This window comes from Podarcis melisellensis (genome assembly GCF_964234715.1).
Source record: "Podarcis melisellensis genome assembly, chromosome: 10".
Lineage (NCBI taxonomy): Eukaryota > Metazoa > Chordata > Lepidosauria > Squamata > Lacertidae > Podarcis > Podarcis melisellensis.
Window position 1 is genome coordinate 22,566,371 of NC_138542.1, and position 27,864 is coordinate 22,594,234.

Consider the following 27,864-nt stretch of genomic DNA (forward strand, 5'->3'; position numbering starts at 1 on the left):
TTCTGTGTGCTGCTCTGGTTCTCCAGAAGCGGCTTAGTCATGCTGGCCATGTACGTCGGCTACCTCGGCCAGTAAAGCGAGATGAGCGCCGAAACCCCAGAGTTGGTCACGACTGGACCTACTTTAAATGGGTCGCTGTAATAGTCACAATATTATATATGGGAAGTGTTGTATTTGTTGTTGTTGTATATATTTTTTTTAAAAAGAACAAAATTTCTTGCAGGAGGAAAAGTACTATGGTTATACATTATACAGAGTCCTGATTCCCAACATCATGGGGCTCTGTCTGCTGGGAAGTCCAGTTTTCTGTTCTTTGCTGTACCTTGGGAACAACACATTGCGCTGTCATTTGATCTGTACCGGACGGCGATCAAGTCTAGATAAGGTAATAACTACAACCATCCTTATCTGGTACTTCCCCTCATAAGCAGTTTGGACACTGTGACCTTGAGGGTTTCCTTTCTCTGTATAAACTGAAACCAGCGTCTCTTGAACTTGCCTTTTCCCATAACAACTGTGGCTACTGGTAACCTGACACATCACTTGATCTGAACAATTCAATACACCTTTTAAAAGCAACACAATCCTCTCTGAGGGTACCCTAATTTGAGGTAACATTTCAAGTACATTAAAAAATTGGTAAAAACCTCGTCCTGCTATCAGGTACAATATTTTCTGCCATTCCAGGCGGAAATATACTTAAAAAGTTTATTCCCAACTTCCACACGCGTGCAACACTACAGAAGGTTCTGGATTGCTGTATCTTTCCCTCACAGCCAAGCCAAAGGCAACACGAAAGCATGGATCCCCAAGTTTGTGATTATGCCACCCTATGCAACTGCATAATGTGCATCTTTTGCTGGCTGAGCCAGCTAAGAATGCTATTTATTTGCAATATTCATATGCCCATTGCAGATTTGTCCTGGTCTGGTGGATGTAATCTTTTTCATTTTGTAGTTGTGTGATTTGTGCTCATACTGTACTGTGATGTCCATTGGCTATGAACAATAAAATCAGCTGGCTGACTATATAAGCATACTGCCCAATAGCAAAGGTTCTCTGGGCAGTTTACCAGTAAAAATTAAAAACATAAAGATAAACATAAAGCAGAAAAATATAAAACAGAATAAAACGAGTAACAGGATAAAAGCAGAATCCAGAAAACCAAACCTTTCAACTGATGACTTTTTAATAACCAGGAAACGTAAACATCATGGTGCTAAGGTTATTTTCGGGGGGGGGGGGCAGAAAACAGGCATACTTCTCTACCTCTTTCAGGTTTTAGGAAGTGGTGTGATGTTTGTTTGTGTGTGTGTTATCTATTCTACACAAAGCTTTAAAATATTTTGTAAATGTTATTCTAACTTCCTGTTAATACCATTAACAACAAAAAGGGCAACTTTCATTCTGTAAACCATGAAAGGGCTTTAGAGTAGCACAAGGGAGTGTGAAATTTCAGGAAGGGAGATGGTCCTGAGGCAGGTAGAAAATTCCCTTCCCTCCTCTCCTACATCAGACAAAAAAAGAGGTGAATGCCTCCAGGAAGGGAGCCTTCACAGACTCGCATCTGATTTGTGATGAAGGAAGCAGAGAAAGCGATGGCCAGAGTTCTGTATGTATGGTTTCTGAAGTCAAATCTCCTGTTCTATTCCTCTTCTAATGCCAATGTTGGGCAAATTCAACTCAAATTCAGATACTGCATGCACTGATGCATAAGAATCTCCATACTCACTTGTCAAATGGTGTAGGGTTGTGGTGCAGGAGCCACAAAGGTAGAAGAGGTTCAGAAGAGGGACCACCAATCTCAAAAAGTGTGCAAAATACTGCTTCAGGGATAGGATGAGCAACCATAAGCATACAAGGACCATCAGGCCAATGGACCATCTAGTCTAGAATCCTGTTCTCACAGTGGCCAACTAGATACCACGGGTGGTATGCAACTAAATTTTACTAGACCCACTAGAAAAGTTAGGCCCATTAATTTCAATGGGTCTGGTCTGAGTAAAACTAAGTTTATTTATTTCATATGATTTATATACTGCTCGACGGTCATAAAACCTCAGACTGGTCTACAAAAATGAACCATGAAACTATAACTAAAAGAGGTTAAAAACACATGCCAATATTCTACATGCCTCAATACTTGAATGCCATCCACATGTCTTTATAGAGAAAATTAAATAATAATGTGCCTCTCCAAAGCTCATTTCGGGGGGGGGGCAGTCTTGAGTGCTAGGGGCAGAATCAAATAGCAAAGGGGGGAAAAGGCTTGGGTCTTATGTGCATAAAAACAAGCCAGGAACACAGAGTTTCAGGCGTGCACCTCGCTATGCATCCGAATTGCACATGTCTAGAATACCTTTAAAAGGAATCAATGAGGTGATGTTCTGTGGTGTGCTACCTTTAAACCTGTTCCCAGAAATGGGTGTTCTAGAGGCAAGCCTGAATGCAAGGTGAAGAATCACCTTGCCTACTGCAGACCTCTCACACTTTCAGCATGGTCAGTGCACATCTGAAGCCGCCCTAAAACAAAGGAGAGATAATGGCCTTCTGCAAAGAGGAAAATGGGAAGAAAAAACACACACCTCGTAACACTTCCTCTGATTGGCTGCAGCACTGCTAGCCGTCAAGCTTGCAAAAGCAGTTAACCTGTCTTGGACTTGGGGTGGGGCTGCACAAAGCCCTGGCTAAGGTTATTCTCTGAAATTCTCAACTTTATAACCATTTGGAGTTTGCTGTTAACGAAAAGGAAGTAAAATAATTTTCATAAAATAAGCAGCGTCGCCCCGCCCCCCCACAATTCCACACACCCTTTTAGAAACCAAAAATTGCATTAATCAGGATGTCATGGAAACAAAAGCTTGCCCAGCTGTTATCAGAAGGGAAGCCAGATAGTTACCACACTGGCAACTCTATGAAAGAGTACTGTTCGGCAGACAATAAGGAAGTCCTTTATTTTCAGGACTATTTATATAGATGGCTTTTTGCAGTTAGCTATTACCCTGTACACCCTTGGGTAAAAGTGTTGAAGCAATAGCAGCCATTTCTTTTTTCTTTTTGATCATGTAGACGCTTTGCAAGTTGCATCCCCCAGGTAATTCACAAGTGCCAGGCTAAAAAGTGTTCAACATTCTACTTTTAGTACCCGTCACTGGGAAATGTATATGCAAAAAAAACCAAAACCCAACCCAAAGTTAAGAGACGAGGCCAGTAATGCAACATTTCTTGGGAAAGGGAAGAAAACTAAAACAATGCACAGATGGTGATGCGTTTTATTCTCCCTTGACCTTGAACAGGCATTGTGTTATGATGAGTGGGAAGCTGAATCAAAAGAACCAATTAACCCTTGGAAACATCCAAGTCCTTTAAGGGCTGAAGTTGTTGTCCCACACTATTACCAATCTAAAAGAACTGGGACCTCTCTAATCAGGGACCTAGATTAATCCACTGTGGCGAATAAATTCCTTCCCACCGTGAACAAAAATCAGATCACAAATTATTTTGGTGCATGTTATACCATACCCTTGTAAGTCAGCACAACATCTTATTTTTATTTCTCTTTTTGTTTATAAGCCTACTGGGCAGTACTGATTCCCAGTGGTGTCACTGTCATCGCTAATATTATCAGGACTAACGTCCAATACACAATCCTCTCTCACTTTGGTAGCTTCCCAATGGTTTTTTTAAAATGGAAAACAAACCTGCCATACATCTATGCTGCCTTCTTTGCACCAGACCCAGCTTGTAAGTTTCAATATACAACCAGCCACTGACATTATATATGATTATTATTATTATTATTGCTTTCACTATATCCCCAATGCTGCAGTCTATCACACCAACAAACCAAACTTTAGAAGCCTTTAAACAAAATTGTGTTTTATTATATAGCAGCAAGCTGGCACTCCATTGTTAAATAGGTTCTAGCTGCCCGGCACATAATCCTGCAGCAATCCTTCAAACACTCTCATTATCACATGGGTAACTCTTTAATTACTGCAACTGCAATAGCAAGTGTGTGTGTGTGTGTGTGTGTGTGTGTGTGTGTACATGCACACGCTGCTCTTTCAGTCTTGCTCACACACAAAGAACATATTCAAGCAAAACCACATTTTCTTTTGGATCTTTTAAGCGGCCTGGATTCAGAATCACTGACAGCTCTTGGCTGTCTGGCTGCCAGAGTCAAAGACACGCAGAAGGAGAGACGATCGAAACCTCCCCCCTAGCATCTTTACCAAGCAAGCTGGAACCACGTATTTTATTATTACTATTACTATTTTATTCTGAACCCTTCGACGCGGCAGAATGAAGTTACCGCCAGCCAGACCTGCCCACCAACACAAAATGCAAGTGAGAGAACACGTTTACTTACATGACGACTCTGTGCCAAACATGGCTGGCTCCAGATGCTCAAATCTCAAAAGAGGGGTTAAAAGGGAAAAGAAAGAGAGCTGCGGGGAATGTGTCAGAGAAGGGATGAGGCTTCTACACAGCAAGGGTCATGAAGCCAGACAGCGCAGTCCCCACAGCTAGCCAGCCTCCAGATTTTCCTCTCTTCCTCCCCAAGCTCCACTCTGCAGATTGCCTCTCTCTGCAGCTCTTAAAGCAAAACAAGTCCTTCTTCGCAGAAGCAATTTTTTTTTGTAATTTTTTTAAAAAGCAAAGGAACAGGGGTACTTATTTTTTTAAAAAAATCCAGCAAAGGGAAGGCCAGTATCTCTTCTGCTGATGCAGTGAGGCAGAAATAGGTAGCAGACACCAGATACTGCAATTCACAGCCCCTGCTCTCAGTAAGACAATAGCATAGCTTATGCATACACTGGATGACGTCAGAACACTGCAAAGACTGACTGCTGTTAACCACAGGCTCAGAGGGAGCCTGAATAGAGCACCGCAATTCAAATGGGAATTCTTTTGTCACAAAAAAACGCAGAAGACAAAGAACCACACATATTTCCCCTCCCTGCTGATTAAAACAGAAGGAACCTTCTGCACGCTAGAGGATGGGGAGCAAGCAACATTGGCCTTGGGATGTATGGTAAATACATTTCCTCGGCTGCAGCAAGTCCTTCCTTACCATGCACTAGCCACATTATTATTATTATTATTATTATTATTATTATTATTATTATTATTATTATTATTAAATCTACTCCCAATATGCTATCATATGTTCAATGTATGCCCTAGAGCAGATGGCTGTTTAACAAGCAAAGAGCAACCCAGAGTCTATGATTCACTCCAAAACCCTTTCTGATAAATTGACAAGAGGGAGAGAGAGAAAATATTCCTAAGTGTGTTTGTGCACCACTGACCAAGCACTGTGAATTGACTGTGAATATGACCCCAAGCCAAGCCAATTTTGCCTCTTGGCCCTGCAAAATATTCGATCAAGGTGTGGCAAAACATGCGCTTGTGGTTTTGCTCATAATGAAAATAAAAAACAACCCATATTTGGATCTCAAGGGGGCTTGTATGTAACAATAAACAAACAAAATATGCAAAATGTGCATATTAAACTGGATCTGGATATATTAGCATGCTGGCACACTGAGTCAATGAAAACTTTTCAGTGTCTTCATTTAGTGCATGGGTAGGCAAACTAAGGCCCGGGGGCCGGATCCGGCCCAACTGCCTTCTAAATCCGGCCTGCGGATGGTCCAGGAATCAGCATGTTTTTACATGAGTAGAATGTGTCCTTTTATTTAAAATGCATCTCTGGGTTATATGTGGGGCATATTTGTGGGTTCATTTCTCTCCCCCCCCCCAAGTCTAGTCCAGCCCACCACATGGTCTGAGGGTCAGTGAACCGACCCCTGCTGAAAAAGTTTGCTGACCCCTGTTTTAGTGCAAATGGAATGGATGTCTAACTCTTGAACCACACAGGATATTCAGTGCCATCATCTTGAAGCAGAGCACTGCCATTTTGAACATTATCATGATGAATAGTTTTGCATCCTTTGACTACGTGTAGGAAGAAAAAGACGGTTTGACAGATGCAAAACATGAGGCTTGCAAGTTGGGGTGGAAAGTACAGGGATTTTAGTTCCAGTTAGAACAGTCGTAGGCCAAATAGCTGACAAGGGCTACATAAGAAAATGCTAACAAAATGGGGCATGTTTGACCAGAAATAATGTAACATATTGGAAGGTTTTCATAATAGGCAAAGGTGCAAAGGATATTGTCTGATCCCCCCCCCCCCCCCCCCGTTGGGCACAGCTAACTTTACCAAGCTTTTTTAAAAATAAAAAAATAGAGACAGTAGTATTTCCACATTCCTACTTGCTATGGAGATGTCTTAGTCTTTGCTACAAATATCATTTTAAAAATATGTTGTCATCAATAGAGCTTAGGCACATGTACCTGATGCGGAAATATAGTAGTACATGTGCAGTAGTTTTTCTAGCTTACTGTTTCCACTTTCCACAAAACAGCATTTTGTAAGAAAAACTGAGCAATGGGAAACACTATGGTAATTAAGACAAGCACTGTCTTTCATCACTCTTCATTTTTTTACTTTTAAGTACTTTTAAGTACTCCTGCCTCAGAGAAGCAGCAGCAGCAGCACCCGTGCTGTAAGCAGCCAGGTGAACTGGAAATGGGAAGGAACGCAATGGAGATCTAGAATACAGAAAGATGTACTTTTGGATTTGCTGCAGAAGGAGGAGGGAAGAGAGCAACAGAACTGTGACTCCAGCTTCTGCCTGAATTGTCAGCAGTATGATAATTCCTTTCATCCTTGTTGAGCATGTAGTGCAGGGGTAGGCAACCTAAGGCCCAGGGGCCGGATGCAGCCCAATCGCCTTCTCAAAAACACAGGAATCAGCGTGTTTTCGCATGAGTAGAATGTGTCCTTTTATTTAAAATGCATCTCTGGGTTATTTGTGGGGCCTGCCTGGTGTTTTTACATGAGCAGAATGTGTGCTTTTATTTAAAACACATCTCTGGGTTATTTGTGGGGCATAGGAATTGTTTGGTTTTTTCCCTTCAAAATACAGTCCGGCCCACCACATGGTCTGAGGGACTGGCCCACGGCTGAAAAAGTTTGCCGACCCCTGATGTAGTGAGTGTGCAGGCTGAGCTTGTATATGTTGCAGGATCATCAGCCTCATATAACCAAATATCCATGTCTAATTAATGCATGAAGAGGTTAATGCCATAGAGTAAGCTGTCCTGCCAAGCTTAGTTATGTCACTTCCTCTTACTTTGGGAGGAAATAGGTAATCTATTGTTCACCACCAACACCCTGTCTACATCTACCTGTGAGAATCTCAGCATGTGAGGAGGTTTAAGCTAGTTGCTCCAGTTCAGTCACATGGCTCTCACCAATCCATCCAACAGTCTAGGAACTTTCACCACTTTGTAAATAAGCTACGTTCCACTGCATTTGCAACTTTTCGTGTCATTTGGGAGGCAGGTCTCCCAGAGGACAGGAATTTAAGTACAGGTAGGTGTACATTCTTTCACCTTTGGTGGACATGCCCAAGGATTAAGGCTTTCTGGGAAATGATATATAATGAAATGAAAAAGGTATTTAAATATACCTTTCCGAAGAAACCAGAGGCCTTTCTCCTGGGCATGGTCGGCCAATTGGTGTTAAAGAAGGATAGAACATTCTTTATGTATGCTACAACAGCAGCAAGAATTCTCATCGCAAAGCACTGGAAGACACAAGATCTACCCACCTTGGAAGAATGGCAGATGAAGGTGATAGACTACATGGGATTGGCAGAAATGACTGGCAGAATCCGAGACCAGGGAAGAGAGACGGCGGAAGAAGATTGGAAGAAATTTAAAGACTATCTTAGGAAACATTGCAAAATTAATGAATGCTAGCATGACGATGGTTTAGAAAATAAGTGGTTTTCAGCTGAAAGGGTTATGTAAAAAGAAAAGAAAGGTTAGAAATTAACTGAAAATTAATGGAGAGGATTTGCTGAACTAATAATTAGAAATTGGGATACAGAAAGGGGAGGTATGAGGAGGTCGGGGAAGTAAGTTTAAGAAAATAAGGGATTGAAATTATACTTGTTCTTTTTTGTTTGTGTATTGTTTGTTATTTTTTGTTTTGTTATTATCTAATCTGTGAAAATTTAATAAATATCTTATATAAAAAAGGTGTTATGAAGCTTGTTGATGAAACCCTGAAATTTAGGACTTCAAAATATATTCCTTTCATCTCACTAATCTGCAGAATTGTAACGTGAACGAATAGTGCTTTTCAGGAGGGTCTAAAAGGAAGGAGTGAGGGATCTCCCTTCAAGATAAAGGAGAAATGAAAGTTAAGATTTAAAAAGTGGGCAGCTGGTCTTTTTGATCTTGTCACATTCTTTCCAACAGACAAGTGCTTCAGATCAACTGCTTCTGAAGAGTCAATCAGATGTTAGTGCAGGAAAAGGTCTCCCAGAAACTTCTTATCTAAGTTCCCCTGCTACTCTGTTCCTCCCTCTGCATTCAGCAACCCAAATTTTTCAAACACTTTTCTCTGCCTTTCTTCTAGGTCTATGTTTAGGTCAGATTTAGTCTTGAGTCTATGCACACTTATCTGGAATAAGTCCCATTAAGGTAAATGGTGCTCACTTCTGAGTGGACATGTATATGATTGTATCACCAGTCCAGCATTCCACTGAAAGTTTCTAGAAACGTTTTATTTGAACTTAGCAGTCTGCCATCTCTTTCACTGCCACACCACAAAATTTTCCAGCATATCTCAGCAGCTTAAGATCCCCTAACCCAAACTGGATTTCTGAATACATTCCTCATTGTCAGGATAACATTCTAAATTGTGGACAAAAATGCCTCCAGACCAACCTTGCAATGTTGTAATATTTCTTCGCAATGCACTTGTATTAATCTCTGTATAAATGAAAGAAATATCATTCACTGTCTCTCCAAGTTGATCTTCTGCAGGGCAGCTAGGCGGCATGCACAACTTATGTTCTTTATGGGTAATGTTCAGTGAAGCTCAGATTCCTCAACAAAAGGTAAACAGATTAGCTAGGACTTAACTACTAAGGCATATGAAACATACATATTTCAAATCAGCAGAAAGCAGAAGCCATGGGAAGGGAATGGCTGATTATTGATTGTTATCAATTACACCTCTGTTCTGAAATTAAATATTGGATATGAACTTTAATAATATATCCAGCAAATTGTTAATCAAAGTATTATAAATGGTATCTTTACCTGGGCAGTCCATGGCAGCTGTCAATTCGAAAAAGATTCAGTACTGTTTGCTCACAGAGCTTCCAGAGAGCCAAGAAACTTCAGCAAAAATAGTACCGCCATGTGTGTATTCTGAACAGGTTTTGCAACATATATTGATCCTTATCTCTGGACTCAATCACCAATCCTGGGATCGTTTGTCTCATAGTAACCTGAAGGTGAATATCCATCTCTTAGCACAGTAACCCTGACATGGCAGAGTTAGCTTCCCATACCCAACAGTAAACCAGATGGGCATCTTGTCAAAGCTGTGAAAAATACCAGACCTACAAAAGACTTATGGGTAAGCTTAACAGCACTATAAGTTGGTTAAACAAACACCTTTCATTTCCCTTATATAGTTTAATTCTTAGGAGCGAGTCATCAGTACCTTCATGGAAACCTATCTGATTTTCTTACGTGCTCTGGGCCAGGATGCTGCCTTTGAAGCCAACCTGGAAACTTGAACTGGCACAGAAAGCAGCATTAAGAATGCTTGTGGGGCCAAAGAGTCAGAACATATTACAGCAATCCTGCACCAGTTATGTTGGCTGAATGCCTTGCATTCTCCCCTCAGTGCAAGGATTTACACTTGTGCAACAGGACTTCCCCCCCTATCCTCCCCAGGATCGTAAAACTGGTTTAATTCATGCAAAAAAAAAAATGTTAAGTACAGTATTTTGCAAAGGACTCAAGCAGAACAGACTATGGACTTCACATCCCTTTCTTTGCCTAGGAACTCTTTTCAGAACTGTTTAAAGTGGCAGCTTTCCCCCCCTCCAGAGTTAGCCTGGAAATTAAACATGCCTTGCACTTTTCACTGCACATACATTTTAAAACTTAATGGCTGGGAATGCAGCACGATCCATTTCCAAAACCAATGGGCTTGCTTAGTCATCCTTTCCGCCATTCATCAATTCTTCTACAGGAAGAGTGACTCAGAAACTATGAGATGAATCCAACAAAACATATTTTCGCCTATGCTTTGGCTTTCCTCCCCCATACAATCAAAACTGATTTGAAATGTTGATCATTTCAGCCATAATGAAATGACACCTAAAAAGACGGTGAAGTTTAATAACAATATTATTCTTGCAGTAATGCAGCCACTACTGATAGCGATGTAAGTTGTTATGATGGTTATTAATAGGCTGTAGAAACATCTATCAATTACTAGGCTAAATTTAAATTACTAGGCTCATTTAAAATAGGCAATTCATTGCCGATTCTGTTTTTCTAACTCCAAGTCACAAATTTCATCCAGTGGGATAAAAAGTTCTCTCTCTGCCTTAAATGTTCATTTTGTATTGTTTTAACACTTGTATTCAGCTGTTTTTTGTACTGCACCCTCCCCATATCTGCTCTGGAGCGTTCGGAGAACCCCAGCCCAGATTTAGGAGGCACATGGAGAGCAAAGGAGGGAAAGTTCTGTTGTGCAAACAGAGAACATTAGTTGGATACAACCCAATGATAATAATTTTCACGGGCAGCCCACTGGCCCAATAAAAATTAATCTTAGTTCATGTTTTCTCAGTTGCTGAATTTAACGTAGGACGTGGATGCTGTTACACCTGTGGCCGATCACATTGTGTTGCAGGCTGTGTTGTGTTAAGATGCCTACAATGGAATTATTAGGAACCAGAATACAGTATAATGCAAAACGTAGGCCTCCTGTAGGCTACTGAAAGATTGCTGTTCAGTGCATTGCCACCCATGTTAAAGTACTTCTATTATCTCCCCTTACATAAAATGAATATAAGGCTGAAAGGTACTAAGAACAAACTGAGTCCAAAGATTTCCAGGCATTCATACCTCAAACAATCATTTAATGCATAACCAGCCTTCAGTGTCCAGTGCCCACCATTTCTCATAGCCTTCTTTGGATCTCCATTTGTTGTTGAGCTACAACTCCCATCATCCCTGGCTGATGGTCATCTGGAAGACCACAGGGAAACCAATTACTGATTGATAATAGAGCTTCTGAGGCTGAGCCTCCCAAGCAGTTCTCAGTGCCAGGCAGACTCATCCTGGGAACAAGCAACAGAATAGGAACAGTCTGCAAAGTGCCTTTTCTTTACTACTAATTAATCAGTCCAACCACTTTTTGTATGTTTGGGCTCTAAATGCTTCCACATCAGAGAGTATGTCTTCCAAATAAACTAGAATTGCCCCATAAATTGTATTTTTTTTTAGCAGTCCACCTATTAGGATGTGTTCTGTGGACCACTGTTCTTTAGTGTCCCATTTACATCGCTACCAATACTCTACAAATCCACGAGCAATTATTTTGCACTACAAACCTTTGTCGTGGTAACCGCAAAACTGACACTCTTACTCATCCAAAGAATGAAGAACAAAACAAATACCAAGTGGTTTTTGGTGGTTTGCTCTAATGGAGTAATGCAGTGCAGTAATGCAATTACCAGAACACAACATGAGGGAGTATGCAGCTGTCAGCACTTATGAAAACTCTTCCCTCAGAAGTTACATGCAGTCTTTCGGAAAAGAACGGCAGCATCTTCAAGAGCCTAAATAAAAGCATAAATCTAGCTATGCCTATTTCAAAGATCCTGACATGCACAGGAAGGCATGCCCATCAACTCCAAATGTCCAAATATATTAATCCCAATTAGGTTTAGGACCAGTCCCTCACCACTGATTGAATGACTTAACATCAAAGCAGTCTGCACCAGAAAGAAGTTAAGGATGTGTGCAATTTTGTTAACTATTCTGTTGGTAATTCCTGACTTGGACCATGCCAGCCGTATTGATGCCACTAAGAGACATGTGAAATAACAAATCAGCACAGACAGTGGCACTTCTCAGTATATCTTAGAATCATAGATCTGGGAGGGACTCCAGGGATCATCTAGTCCAGCCCACTGCAATGCAGGAATATGCCCCCAGACAGGGATTATTACCTTGGTGTTATCAGCACCACGCTTTAACCAACTATCTAACCGGCAATGCTTGTGGCTGCTGAGTGTTGCCAGCAGGCCAGGAGCATCCAGGTAATAACAACAACAACAACAACAAATAATAAATAATTTATACCCCGCCCATCTGGCTGGGTTTTCCCAGCCACTCTGGGTGGCTTCCAATAAAATATTAAAATACGATAGTCCTTCAGATATTAAAAGCTTCCCTAAACAGGGCTGCCTTCAGATGTCTCCTAAAAGTCTGGTGGTAGTTTTTTCCTTTGACATCGGGTGGGAAGGTATTCCACAAGGCGGGTGCCACTACCGAGAAGGCCCTCTGCCTGGTTCCCTGTAACTTGGCTTCTCGCAGTGAGGGAACCGCTAGAAGGCCCTCAGCGCTGGACCTCAGTGTCCATGATGGGGGTGGAGATGCTCCTTCAGGTATACTGGACCGAGGTCTTACACTTTCCCCAGGTCTCAAACTGGCCAGGGGGTCCTGCCAGGGACTGGCTGCTTTTTTGTTCTAACAAGACTCCCATCCTGGGCCCTCGGATAAACTCTGTCCAGGCCTGGTAGACAGTTAGAACATCAGGTATCCTCCTCCCTGCCCCTGCCACATTTTCTGTCTGGACATTCCCTTATTGAGAAATGTCACTATAGTGCTTAGTTATACCATCAATATCTGTATTCTGTAGGATTATGACAAGATGGAATGGCACAGCCTGAGGATACATGAGACTACTGCAATCTTAAAACGAAGCAGGCGATAGGCTGGTCAGTGCCTGATAAACAGTTGTCTGGGATCCCCATTTAAGATACTACTATAATTAAAAGAAAAATGTCTGCTTCCATTGATTTCCCCCCACTTTCTACTTCAAACACAAATGCCCTACCAATTTTTGTACTACATCTCCCATAATCCTTCACTGCCAATTACCTTTCCTGAGCTCCAGAGGTCAGTGAAGTTGAATTTTATAGCATTTTATAGTGTTTGAAGGCTGACCTCTAGTGTTTGGTATAAGGCTTGGCCATTCCTCTCTCATTACTATGACATTTCTTATCCATCCCCTCTCATAATGTAAATAATAAAATGGATCTCCTAAATCCAAACACCACTGATGAGTATAAAATTTCAGTCAGTAAACAGTGACTGTATAGAGAGCAACATAAGGAGTGCAAAGCTTAGCACGGACGAACTTTAGAGATGGCAAAAGCATTTGAAAGATTTTAAAATTTCTAAATTATATGGAATGCATTTAATAGGTTGTGAATCCCCTACCTTCAAACACGTTCAGTATTTTGCTTATTAGTTTTAAAAGGCCAGGTTTGCACATACACCAACACAGAAGCAGAAAACAGTATTTCAGGTACAACATAATAATCTGACCAGGGTGGATAATTTTTTTTATTTAAATTGGATTCCCCCCCCCCCTTTAAATCGGATTTTTAAAAAATAAATAAGTTGGATTTTTAAAATAAAATGCTTTTGGAGGGAAAATCTTTCTAAAGATAGTTTTCTATTTAAGTTACATTATAGTCCAAAGGCTATTCATCAGGAAATAAGAATTTGTTTTAAATTTTTTATGTGTGCTAAAATTCAGTCTAAGGTGTGTTTTTTTAAAAAAAATCGTTTAATCACAACCACATCAGTTAACAAACATGGATACATATGCTATAATGTTATTGTTTCAGTTAAATAAATTGTTTACATTGTTGTTAAGGAAATGATTATTTTTCTCCTTCCAATAAAGTACAGCAGAAAACTTTTCCAAATATAAACAGTTAACTTATTAAACCTCACAATAATTTCCTAATTATCTGTCAATGTATTTCTAATAGTATAACCAAATCAGTAATTTTTGATATAACTGTAAAAACTACTCTGAAAATTTATTATTCCAAAAATGAAACCTTCATCTGATTGTAAATATTAAGATTATACCAGCAAGAATGAGTTTTTCTGGGCGGGGTGGGGTGGGGTGATTTACGTAAATAAAGTCTTACTGACTAGTGATTTAAATCAAGTCTTACTGACTAGTGATTTAAATTGATTTGATTTAAATAAAATCCACCCTGAATCTGACACACCAGTATAAAAGAAAAAATAAACAATTATGCTTTACTTGTATACAAAACCATTGCTGTGTGCTGCTAGCAGCTGGCCCAATGGAAACATCTATTTAATTTAATTTAATTTATTTCCTATATTTATTGTCCACTCTTCTTCCTTCCTGGAGCCCAAGGCATGGCATACAGATGTCTCCTGTCTAGTCACTAACCACACCTAGATCTGTTCATCTTCTGCAAGGTAGTAAGTTGCCTCATGTATCTTCAGATCATACCTGGCATCTAGTAGCAGACCACAATGGCTCAACATCTAAGGACTGTCTTGTCTCACACCATCTGCCATGAGGTGTATTGAAACTGGAAAAATCATAACTTGTGAAAGATAGCGATGCTTATAAACTGAAGCAGTTGAGCTATACCAAAGTGACAGTTAAAACACCTTGAAAAAACATACCATTTCAGCCTACATAGCAATGCTGCATAGTACCACACAGTGTGGAGTAAAATTTATGACTGCCCTGTAATGATCCTTTCATGGGAACCCAGGAGATCTATGGAGCATAAAACTTGTAACTTGTGTGCTTAGCTTTGTTCTAGCAAACTCCATTTTGAGAAGCCATGTGGCTAATTTCCCTAAACCAGTAAGCATATTACTTATTTAAATAATTATGAAATTATGAGTACCCCTTTCCTCTTCCCCGAAAACAACTGACTCTACAGGGTTTGCTATGAAAATGAAATAAAACCCAAGAGATGGCAAGAAGTGAATCTAAATAAATAATAATGTAATGAGATGATGGATACCTAACTTATGGAATCTGGAAAAAGCAACACAGCCAGTATGTTTGGCTAGGGAAAAAAGGAATTGCTCTCCTTCATCAGATGAATCTCTGATGGTTCCAACAGCCAAGACATGCAGTAGAAAGCAGACAGGATAACCTAACCACATATTCGGACTGATAAAGAGAAGATAGCAGAGAATGAAAGGGATGTTGACATTCCTATACACAGAATTTTCCTACATGTTTGTTTGTCTTCCCCCATCCTGCTGTCCCTCTGTCCTGCTCACAACAGGACTTTCCAAACAGATGAATAAGGAATGAATTCCACAATAACCATTCTCCTCTTCCCCACCCCTGAGAGGCACTGGTAAAACCTGAAAAATAACAAGCCCAGGTGCACAGGTGAAACTTTTCCAGTAGTGGAGGCAGATTAGCTACTAATGGCTTATTAAAAAGCAGAGACATCACCTTGCCAACAAAGGTCCATATACTTAAAGCTATGGTTTTGCCAGTAGTGATGTATGGAAGTGAGAACTGGGCCATAAAGAAGGCTGATCGCAAAAGAATTGATGCTTTTGAATTCTGGTGATGGAGGAGACTCTTGAGAGTCCCATGGACTGCAAGAAGATCAAAACTTTCCATTCTGAAGGAAATCAGCCCTGAGTGCTCACTGGAAGGACAGCTCCTGAAGCTGAGGCTCCAATACTTTGGCCACCTCATGAGAACAGAAGACTCCCTGGACAAGACCCTGATGTTGGGAAAGATGGAGGGCACAAGGAGAAGGGGACGACAGAGGACGAGATGGTTGGACAGTGTTCTCGAAGCTACCAACATGAGTCTGACCAAACTGAGGGAGGCAGTGGAAGACAGGGGTGCCTGGCGTGCTCTGGTCCATGGGGTCACAAAGAGTCGGACACGACTAAACGACTAAACAACAACAATGGCTTATACTCAGTTATACAGTGATACCTTGGGTTAAGAACTTAATTCGTTCTGGAGGTTCGTTCTTAACCTGAAACTGTTCTTAACCTGAGGTACCACTTTAGCTAATGGGGCCTCCCGCTGCCACCGCGCCACTGCTGTGCGATTTCTGTTCTCATCCTGAAGCAAAGTTCTTAACCCGAGGTACTATTTCTGGGTTAGCAGAATCTGTAACCTGAAGCATCTGTAACCCGAGGTACCACTGTACTGAGGAAAACTGCTGCTTTTATTCTTACACATTCACATCCAAATAGCACCTAAGAGAAGCAATCTCAGGCCCTGCACACAAGATTTACAGATATGGTGCTAAAGATGCAGCCTTTAGGCATTTTTGAATCTGTAGCCAAAAACCCATGACCAACACAAAGTATTTTGAAAGCACGAAGATTTCACTTTCTGGAATTAATTTTCCGACACGACTTATTTATGGTGTTACTTGGTGAAAGACAAAGGGAGAGGACTGCATTTGACAAAAGAGAAGTTTGGGTTAACTGGCAGCAGAAAACATAGACATGGCAAAACTGGAGTTTTATAACAGTCAAGAAAGGATTTGGGAGTCATGAGGAAGAATTTGAAAAAACTGAGGAAGGTGAGATGGGGGGCAGGTATTGTAGCAGGAGTTTGGATCAGCATTAAAATATGCTTTAAACCTCTCGTTTTTAGGATTATTACAGTAATATTATGACACAAATGCAGCAGAGCTTGATTTCACCTTGAAAGCTTCTGCAGTCAAGCCAACCTGAAAGGCCTTAGCTTAGACCGATGTGTTATTTATAAACAACATTTTAGCCTTCAGAATGAAACATAGCAGAGATTGTGCTTTATTTATGGGAAGCAGAATGCATTCAGAACCTCTTATTGCAAAAAAAAAAAAAAAATGTCCTGAAGAAAATAATCACATAATTCCAAAAGCTAGTAACATAGGAAACTGCCTTGAAGCAAGCTCTTCCAACTGCACAGTGTCGTTCATCTACACTGACTTGCAATGGTTGTCCCTAACTGAAGATGCTGGAGATTGAAACTGGCTGTTTTATACCACAGGGTGCCTTAAACGTTCACCAAATAAATAAATTGCATTACAAAAGACAGCAAGAGAACATTAGAGGCTGGTTTGCAGCTAAGCTCATTTCCAGAAAGTTTGTGAACATGAATGTATTGATTATGATAACTTATAAACAATCAGATTTTTCCTTATTGCCCTGTTGTATAGTGTATACTTAAATACACTAAATCAACAATCCTATGCACAATCGCCAGAGAGTATTATTGTGATATGCATATGGACCCCACTGGTACAGACTTTTAAACAGGCCTTAAAACTCCACTTAGTTCAGGTTACGTCTCTGTAAAGGAATTATTTGGTGTTAGTCTGAAACTGCTCAAGTTGTTTCAGTTAATTATAATGACGTGTTATTGGCTGTGAATTGTTTTAGGCTGCCAGTTGTTTTAATGAAATGTGAGACTGTACTTTATGGTTGTTTTAAGTAAGCAGCCTTGTAAGATAGATTTGCTCTAAGAGACAGCCTATAAATTTAAATAATATAAATTCTCCCTGTCCTCAAGATCCAAACACTTCATCAGGTTTCCTATTTCTGGACCAGAAAAAGGGGTGGGGGTGATGCATGGAAGTATTTCTTCAGAGGGGAAATATCTAGGAGCCACATTTCGGGCTAAAACGGATGACACCTCCATTTTTTTTGGAGGTGCCTTAAATGTATTGTGTGTATGCAGTGAGAATTCTTGGTCCTCTCCACTTTTTTGAATTCGCGTATCTCTACTTTCCCCAGTTCCTTGTTTTTGTTTCATTTGTTTGTTTGTTTGTTTTCACGGGTACTTTATTACGAGGCACCTGCTATTCAATGTAATTTTATTCTGCCCTAGCTCAGGTGTCAGAATCTCAATTCTGCTGAATACATGAATCCAAAGAAGCATGAAGAAACTCCCACAGGAAAGTTTTCCACCACAATATGACATGTTCTCCATTTCCCCCCCCCCCTACCGGCTAACCAGTTCCTATTCACCCTGGTCCTTCTTGCTGAATGTAGGTGCCCAGTCTGTTTCGTTGCATTGTTTTCCTGGTCAGAACCTACTGTATTAGCACTAAAGCAGGGGTAAGCAACCTTTTTCACCCGTGGGCTGGTTCACTGTCCCTCAGACCATGTGGTGGGCCGGACTATATTTTTTTGTGGGGGAGGTGAGAAGGAATGAATTCCTATGCCCCACAAATAACCCAGAGATGCTTTTTAAATAAAAGCACACATTCGACTCATGTAAAAACACGCTGATTCCCAGACAGTCCGCAGGCCGGATTGAGAAGGCAACTGGGTCGCATCCGGCCCACGGGCCTTAGGTTGCCTACCCCTGTACTAAACAAATGTTGAATAAAAGCAGCTTCGTTATTCTACAACACAGAATGCAATCTCACTTACAGTCATAAAAGAGAGAAAGGAGGTGCTATTGTCGGGGAGGGGGGTACAGGGGAAGGAACAAAACCAACTGAAACCATCGTGGTTATTTTTGGGAAGTCACATTTTAGATTTATCAGCTTTCCTGTGAAACCTCCTCAGGAGCCTCTTTGTCTGGGTTTTCACAACTTTTCTGCTGCAAGACTAATTGCATCCTTAAATTTTTAATAGATTTTAACAGTGGCGTAGCGTGGGTTGTCAGCACCCAGGGCAAGGCAAGTAATTTGTGCCCCCTAACCCGTGGATTTGCGCCCCCTAACCCCCAGATGTTGCGCCCGGTGCGGCCGGCACCCCCTGCACCCCCCCCCGCTACGCCACTGGATTTTAAGAAGGGAAGGCCACAATCCAATACAAATGCAATTGGGCTTCAGCTTGTTGATTTCTACGGGATCCTGCACTGAACTGTGGCCAGTAAGTTCGCATTCTTACAGTACAAACCCAAACATGTCTACCCTGAAGTATGTCCTAATAATTCAAAGAAAAAGAATTCAGTGGGGTTTACTCCCAGGTAAGTGTGGGAGGTTGTGTGGAGCAGCTCCAGGCTGGCACAGCACAGGGGCTAAAGGTAAACTGACTGGCATTGGATCAACTGGATCCATAAATAGGTTTGTTCTGCCTGCACTCTCAAACACATTTCAGGTTCTTGTGCCAGCAGCAGCAGTTTTGTTGACCGCAATGATAGCCAGTGGGACAGCTCCATTCACACACAACTCAGCAGAGGGATACCATTGCAGAATCTTGAAGCCCGCCAGCTGTGCGGATTAGGAGTTAGGATTGCTCTGTTAATTTCTAACTACATGTAAACAATAGAAAACATGAGGCTGAATAAAAGGCCAGGATAAAAAAAGCAGGGTTTTAAAAGCCCAAGATGAATTTAAACAGATTTTTTTAATAATAAAAAAATGTACCTCATAGCACATTATCAGGGCTAAGAACATACACGGGTTATTTTGGACTAAGGCAAGAACACATTCATCTCGGGTGCTTATTTTAGTTTCTTGCCTGACACAATGACTGTGCTGTTTTTCCTTGCTGGCAATAGTTATAATACTCCAAAGCTTATTCTGCATCATACATTTTGTAATTTCTTTTTTATTATCATATTTGCATTACGGAAATTTACGATAAGTTATAAATTTAAGGCTCCTCTGCTTACCATCACTTATCTGAGACCTATTTCTATAGGATACTATAGATATTGCTTAGCTGGGCAATACAGTTTCCAGACTGGTAAAAATTGACCTCTGATTTCAAAAACTGAAAGTAAGGGAAGTATGTGGAGGAAACTGGCAATAGAACTTCTTGACAGGCCAACCATGATCCCATTTGATGATGACTGTGGTCTAAACCAGAGCCTAGGGCTTGCCGATCAGAAAGTCGGTGGTTCTAATCCCCTCAACAGGGTTAGCTCCCGTTGCTCGGTCCCAGCTCCTGCCAACCTAGCAGTTCGAAAGCACACCAAAAAGCGCAAGTAGATAAATAGGTACCGCTCCAGTGGGAAGGTAAACGATGTTTCCGTGTGCTGCTCTGGTTTGCCATAGTCATGCTGGCCATATGACCCAGAAGCCGTACGCCGGCTCCCTCGACCAATAAAGTGAGATGAGCACCGCAACCCCATAGTCGTCTGCAACTGGACTTAATTGTCAGGGGTCCTTTACCTTGACCTTTTTTAATTGCTGAAAAGGATATAGTTATCCTCTTTATAAAATGGTTGCAACTAAGGTATAATTTTCACTACATGGCACATCTGTGTCTGAATGAAAGATTCATAGTACAAATCAGGGATTTACATGACGTAAACATTGCTTCATAAATCAACTTGGTGAGAACTGGGCCTGACTGGCCTGCAATCAAGTAGCTAACAAAACCTAATCACAACTGTTGTTGAAAACCAAAGCCCAACACTAGTGGTTGGTTTTATAGTGCTTGCATAGCTAAGAGGGGAGGCCCAAACAGTCACCCAATATTATAAATCAGGGGCTATACCCTCCAATGCTGTTGCACTACACCCAACAAGAGGACCTACCTGCTGTGCCCTTCACAAATTTCAGAATAATCTAATAAAAAAATCTTAGATACACCCATTTTAAGGCAGTTCCTCAAATTATCCCCCTATGGAATCTACACACATAGGAAAAACATTCTGAAAAAATACACTGAATTTTCCATAAGGATCACTATCGCCATCTAGTGTCACATTGTATATTGCACTTAAAACACAGTTAAAACGTTTTAGTTGCAGCTATACACCAGAGTACAGGGGAATCTCTGTAGGAACTATGGATTGGTTAGTTGCATTTTTCCTTGAGCTACAAAGCATTCCCATCTCTGTATACAAAAGCTTACAAGTATATTTCTTTGCCTATATTTCATGAAAAATACTCAAGACGACATCATAAAGCATAATACAAAATCAGCACCCACAGCTATTTTACATAATACATGCACCCACGTTGTTTCTTCAAACACAAATGGGCCCCTCCTCCAATTAAAATACTCATTTATAACAGGCAAAAGAAGCTGAACCTTTCTGCAAATCTCTAGGCCCATTCCGTCTGAATGGGCCCCCCAAAACATTTACAATTCTCTCCTACCTTGCATAGCTGTTGATGGTTGGCCAACAACATCAGTTTGAAATGTGAAGACTCCAAAAAGGGGAAGCAGCAAGGCCAGTACAGTATGCAAAAAGCCACGTATATAAACAGTAGCTATACCAACAGCAAACATTCTTTGCCATTACAACAAATATGAGCAGCCTCAAAACCTCTGCATTCTGTCCTCTTTTTTCCACTGGACATTAGAATGAAGCTTAAAAGCTTCGATTCTTGGTTTGTGGGGAGCCATAATTCTGTCCGAAGCTACAGTTTAGCAACCTACTTCTTACCCACTGATTCGCCCCTACAAATTACCTTCACCCACAAATATTATTGGTATTATAATAGAATTAAAGAATTTGGGAAATGCAAACATGCTAATTTCTTATTGCCACTTGTGCCAACAACCTGAAATGACAAAGTAGATTCTCTAGCTTCTTCCTGCGACACTAAGTAGTAACCCGACTTGCTAGCAGATGAAGGGGGAAAACTTAACACTGATTTCCTAGTTAAATTGGTGGGAAACATTATTAAGGCTAGAATTATCAAGCATACAGAAGAACAAGCTTTGCTGAGGTAAAGCCAGTGTGGAATTTTTGCCAAATCCATCTTTTAAAATTGAATCAATAAACATGCAGATGGAAAAAATACAATACATTTGGAATTTTTAAAAAATAATAATCTAAACCTCTCTTCAAATGCTCTTCTGAAAACTTAGTGGCTATGTGGGAAGAAGCCCAATTGCAATAATGGATTGGTAACTGTTCTGACAGCAGAATATAAATTAACCTAGAAAATAAGTAATAAAATAACAAATATTGGCTAAAAAGAGGAAAGCAGAAAGAAAAAAATATGAAAAGATTTCCCAAAGAAGGAAAAACCAAAGAGTGAATCTGCACTGGAGCAATTTAACAGTCATACATTATTTGAAGCTGGGATGAATTAGGGAAAGACTCAAGTTTGTGAATGACACCAGATCATTCAGAGTGTTAAAGTCCCAAACAAGCTGTCAAAAGCTCTGAAGGGGCCTCTCTACCACCCAGCCAAATAAGCAACAAAACAGCAGGTGAGGTGGAAAGTGATTAAATTCACAATTATGACCTTTAGGCTAGAAAAGCGTTCAGAAAGGACAGGCAAAATCCACAGAGCGGAGATGGGGAACTTGAAGTGCTTCTGATGTTGCGGGACTCCAGCTCCCATTAGCCCCAGTCATTTCATGTTCATTTCACTTTTCATTTGTCAGCTTAACCCACAGCCAAGGGCAATGAAGAGTTGTGGTCCAGCAACATTGCAGGTACTTCTGAAGAGGAGAGTTCAGGATCTCACCATCACACCTTCCCGTTCCGCTCATGAGCCTGCAGAGGGAAGCCATAGATGACCAGCCTTCTGTTCTGACCCAGCAAATGCAATGCTTATTTCTTCTTCTTTTTAAGGTGGTCTGCCAGCACCTCCTCACAGCTGGGACCGTGGAGATGCCTCATTATAACGTGCATCTTCCATTGAGAAAGAGGGCGGAGATGCCTTTGCCCAAATTACTTCCCGCCTTCTGCGCGTGAGCTTCCCCCCAGCTCAAGTCCTGACGAGGAGCAGGAAGGCATCGCTTCTTCTTCCAAATAAACGTCTTTTCTTCCTTTGCCCTTCGCGACCCACCATTTATTAGCGGGGCTGAATCATTTTTGCGGCGGGGAGGGAAGACGGGGACGGCCAGCATTGAAATTAAAACTCCCCTATAAACGTCCCTTGTCCTCGACCCGCCCTCAGAGGGCCCAGTTGCAAGAAGGGGGCGGGCGCATCAAACTGAAAAAAGGGGGTGGATTTGGAAACGGGGGGGGGGAGACCCTCCACCAAAACCCTCCCCCCAAAATCAAGCCTGCCTATGTGAAGAAATATGAGGAAAGGGTGTCGCAGCTGTTACTGTTTCCCAGTTTGTGGGGAGGAGGGGGAAAGAGGAACGGGAGAGGCAGGGAAAGTTTGCAGCACGACGCCTTCTTTCCCCGTTGCCCCTTCGCCTTTTCCCGCCCAGCCTTGTTTGTTTTTTTCCCTGAGCAAAGTTGCAAGTTTTGGGGGGGATATTTTTGCTTTTTGCAAAAAGCGCGCGTCGCTCGCTACCTGTGCTCAAGTTGTCATTGATCTTCAGAGGCACCCTCAGGACGTAGACGAGGAAGAGCATGAGGAAGAACCACAGCGACCACAGATACGTCCACGACCAGACGACGCACGACTTGAGCTGCTCCAGAAAGCCGGCGCCGCCGCCAGCAGCTTCAGCCATCTTTTCGCAGGCAGGGCGCGCGAGGGAGAGAGCAAACGCGCCCAGCCGCTCCAGCGCCGGCCTTGCTCTCTGCTGCCACGAGCTCGCGCGGTGTTATTTCTGGGATGATTCATGTCTCCCGAAGAAGTAACGTGTCTCTCTCTCTCTCTCCGTCCCCCGTCCCGTCCCGTCCCCCCCCGCCGCCCTGCTCCACCTCCTCCGCCCCCTGGCGTACCGTTTCCATGCAGGCGTCTCCTGGCCGGGGAAGCCGCCAATTGAAGTTGCAAACAAACACACAGCAGGCACCACAACACTCGACTAAGGTGGATTGTGGGTTGAATCCTAAGTCGCGGAATTGGGGGGGGGAGTAGGGGGAAGCCGTGGTGGTTTTTGTTTTTATTTTAAACACAAGTAGCCTTTAGTGGGCCAAGCAAAATGTCTCAAAATAGTGAGCTTAAGGGGGGGACGGGGACTTACTTACACTGTACAAGATTGCCTTCAAAAAGCTCCCGGGGTTAAAGCACTCCATACCCTCCAACATTTCTCCCATGAAAATAGGGATGTCCTAAGGAAAAGCGGGACATTCTGGGGTCAAATCAGAAACCAGAATGACTTCTCTAAATCAGGGACGTCCCTGGAAAATAGGCATACTTGGAGGGTCTGCTCTCCAGCATTTCTGCAATGAAAATAGGGAGCCCTGTTCAATTACAGACCTCCAAGTTTCCCTATTTTCCAGGGGCAGACCCAGATTTACAGAAGCTGTCCCCATTTCCAATTTGATCCCGGAATGCCCCACTTTTCCTTATGACGTCCTTATTTTCATTGGAGAAATGTTGGAGTGTATGCTATTATTATTATTATTATTATTATTATTATTATTATTATTATTATTATTATTATTATTTTATTTATACCCTGTCCATCTGACTGAATTGCCCCAACCACTCTGAGCAGCTTCCAACATAGGATAAAAGCATAATAAAACATTAAATACTTTTTAAAAATGCAAAAAAACCTTCCCTATACAAGGCTGCCTTCAGATGTCTTCTAAAGGTTGTATAGGTACTTCTCTCCTTGGCTTGGGGGGTCGCGTAAAGATACCCCCCTCAAATTTTTGATGAAAATAGGACATCCTAAGGAAACGCAAGGGGGACGCGGGTGGCACTCTGGTCTAAACCACTGAGCCTAGGGCTTGCCGATCAGAAGGTTGGTGGTTCGAATCCTCGCGACGAGGTGAGCTCCCGTTGTTCAGTCCCAGCTCCTGCCCACCTAGCACTTCAAAAGCACGTTAAAGTACAAGTAGATAAATAGGTACTGCTCCGGCAGGAAGGTAAACGGCATTTTCATGTGCTGCTCTGGTTCGCCAGAAGTGGCTTAGTCATGCTGGCCACATGACCCGGAAGCTGTACACCGGCTCCCTCGGCCTATAGAGTGAGATGAGCACTGCAACCCCAGAGTCGTCCGCGACTGGACCTAACGGTCAGGGGTCCCTTTACCTTTAAGGAAAAGCAAGATACTTCGGGATCAAATCAGAAACTGGGACAGCTTCTGTAAATCCAGGACTGTCCCTGGAAAATAGGGAAACTTGGAGGGTTTGCAGATTTTCCAGTTCTCCATAACTGAGGGTTAAGCAAAATGGGGCGCGAGGGGGGGGTGGAGATCCTGGTTCAGTGTTAAAGTCCGAAAGTCTGCATTCTCATGCCTTATGAGAGCAGTATATAGCAGATTAGCCTGAGGTAGGGAACTATTTTCAGCTTGGGGCCATATTCTGTTACGGGGAGGCTTCCGAGAGCCATTTCCGAGAGCAGGGCCAGAGGCAAAAGTGGGCAGAGCGATGAATGTTTTCTACATAACACATCACACATCCTTCTGGATCCTTCATCCAGACAAGCAAGAGGCATGAACAGAGCTCAGGCAGATATTCCAACCATGCAAAAATATCTGGAGTGCAAAACAGGGTCAGTAAGGGACAGGGATAGTTTGGCGGGCCAAATAGGGCTGCATCCAGCCCCCAGGCTTGAGGTTCCTCACCTCTGCCTTGACTAGGCTCACATAGGTTTCAGGTTATACCCAGGGGTACTGGGATGGAGAGTCACATGACTGGTACCTCATTTCTGAAAACACAAAATCCAATAGTTCTTTAGATTTAGTAGCTCCCCTATATTTTTCTCTGCACACGCAGAGCCAGAAGCCATCCGTTGCATAAACTTTTGAAGTGGCTGGTGAAGACAGAGAGGAAGTGATAGCAAGAGTAGTCTTGCACAAGAAATAGCCTCAACGTTCATTACATGTCACCTCTTCTTAGCACCCTCCAAGGCCTGCATCCAATTGTAAAAGAGTTGAAAGGCTACATTTAAAAACCTTAAAATTTAAAACTCGTGTGGAGATTGATCACTGGCTTAACGCTACTTGGTTGTCTTGAGTTCACCCACTGACAAACACAAATTGCTGTCACGTAATGTGTAAAACAGATCTCAGTAAGTAACATAATGTCAGGAGAGGAACTTGTGAGGCTAAGATACGGGTAGGCAGACGTGTTGGTCTGACACAGTCGAAATAAATAAATAAATAAAATTTAAAAATTGTCCAGTAACACCTTAGAGACCATCTAAGTTTGTTCTGGGTATAAGCTTTTGTGTGCATGCACACTCCTTCAGAAAAGGCTACGGTCACTGCCTTTTTGAGAGTTATTGACTTCTATGGTAGAGATAAAATAGTATTGGTAGATGTATTGCCTTCAGAAACAGTTCCCTCTGGTTTGTTCTGCTCATTTTAATGCATACAAAAATTCAAGGAAATCACAGGTTGCTTGTCCGTTCCATTTCTGTTATTTGCTTTCCCATTCCCCATTGTTTTAAATGGAAAGGGCAAATACTGCAACTCGTGCACAGCGCCTTTGTTTCTTCCCACAGCAAAGATGGTTCACTGCTTTGCAATAAAGCTGTTTTAGGGCCTTGGCGAAGGTAAACTTTGCAGCTTTACCATCCCAAGGATGGTTCATAGAACTTCCTTTGGAAAAATATTATACTAATGAAATTCAGAGACGAAGAGAGGAATTTCAAAGACGTGTTGAGATGCTAATAAGTGTGCTAATGGGCCCAAACCCGTAGAAATTACAAGGCACCTGACCTACATTCCATCATGATGTACAGTATCAGTATAGACCAGGCATGTCCAAAGTCTGTTTAATCTGGCCCCTGTGGCAGTTTATTTCCTGGGGTAGGGTAAAATCCTTAAAAAAAAACCTCAACTACTTCAACCCTAAAAAGCTTAACAACTTTGGGGTAAAATTATTTTAAAAAGCTCAACAACTTCAATCTTAAAAAAAGGGTTAAAAGGTTAACTTTGGTCAGCCCTCATGGCCCTTCACTTCATCAAATCTGGCCCTCTTTGAAAAAAGTTTGGACACCACTGCTTATAGACTATAAACATGTACACTTTGCATTTGTCTTTCAGCCCCAGTCTTCTTTCATTGCAAATTTGAGGAAATTTATGGAGGCAGTGGCTTCCAAGCTATACAACTCTGTTTCCTGTATATGGTTTTATTTGTTTTAGAGAAAATGACATACACTAATAGTGTTAGGCTGCAGAGGGGCTGGGGTTCACAGATACGGACAGAAAGCGCAACACAAGATTGGGAGCAGAAAGGTACGTACTGGGGCTGAGGTGGAACAAGTCAGCAAGTGAAATGGGAAGAGTTCTCCATTTGTTTATTTACTGAACATTTATAATCCTCCCTTCCAGTGTAAATACAACACTCAGAGCTCTCTGAGTAACACTGATTGGTGAACATGCCAAGTATTCAGCTTTGTAATAGATAAGCTCAGTTTTGAACTGAATGAATGAAATCCTTATAAATTTATTACCGGATTGAATCTTGACATCTCCTGTTCCATTTTCTATTCCAAAAAGAAACACTCTTAAATCTATTGGTGTTCAGGTTATATCTATCCTTTCCAAAATCAATAAAGAATAAATTGTATATAAAAAGCTATACTGTACTTTGTGTTTGCTTTGTGGGCTTTACTTTTGGTCCAATATACTTTCACCCTACAGTTTAAGATAAGCTATACAAGAAGTTGATTATCAGAACAAAGCACTAAGAATTTTATGTTGTTGACAAGGAAAAAATATAGAATGGAGAATCCCCTGGATGGAAAGAACCAGGTTTGGGACATCTGATGGGAGGGCGTTCCACAGGGTGGGTGCCACCACCGAGAAGGCCCTCTGCCTGGTTCTGTAACCTCATTCTCATAGTGGACCTCGGCGCTAGACCTCAGTCTCCAGGCTGAACGATGGGGGTGGAGGCGCTCCTTCAGGTATCCTGGGCCGAGACTGTTTAGGGCTTTAAAGGTCAGCACCAAAACTTTGAATTGTGCTCAGAACCATACTGGGACCCAAAGTAGGTCTTTCAGGACCAGTGTTATATGGTCTCGGCGGCCACTCCGTCACCAATCTAGCTGCCACATTCTGGATTAGTTGTAGTTTCCAAGTCACCTTCAAAGGTAGCCCCATGTAGAGTGCATTGCAGTAGTCCAAGTGGGAGATTACCAGACCATGCAGCATTCTGGCAAGACAGTCCGCAGGCAGGTAGGGTCTCAG

General features: G+C 41.9%; 1 protein-coding gene across 4 annotated transcripts in view; it reads right to left on the reverse strand.

Annotated features, from left to right (window-relative positions):
- Positions 1-23,440, reverse strand: part of ST7 (suppression of tumorigenicity 7) — a 95,010-nt gene extending 71,570 nt beyond the window's left edge. For 2 of the 4 annotated variants that reach the window (XM_081928982.1, XM_081928981.1), the window contains exon 1: positions 23,124-23,440. In XM_081928982.1, coding sequence (XP_081785108.1) covers positions 23,124-23,283 — 160 coding nt within the window. In that variant the 5' untranslated portion in view covers positions 23,284-23,440. Of the gene's footprint in view, positions 1-4,372; positions 4,822-22,340; positions 22,559-23,123 lie in introns of those variants that run through there. The other 2 variants (XM_081928983.1, XM_081928984.1) reach the window with 2 other exon arrangements.
- Between the last annotated feature and the right edge of the window lie 4,424 nt (positions 23,441-27,864).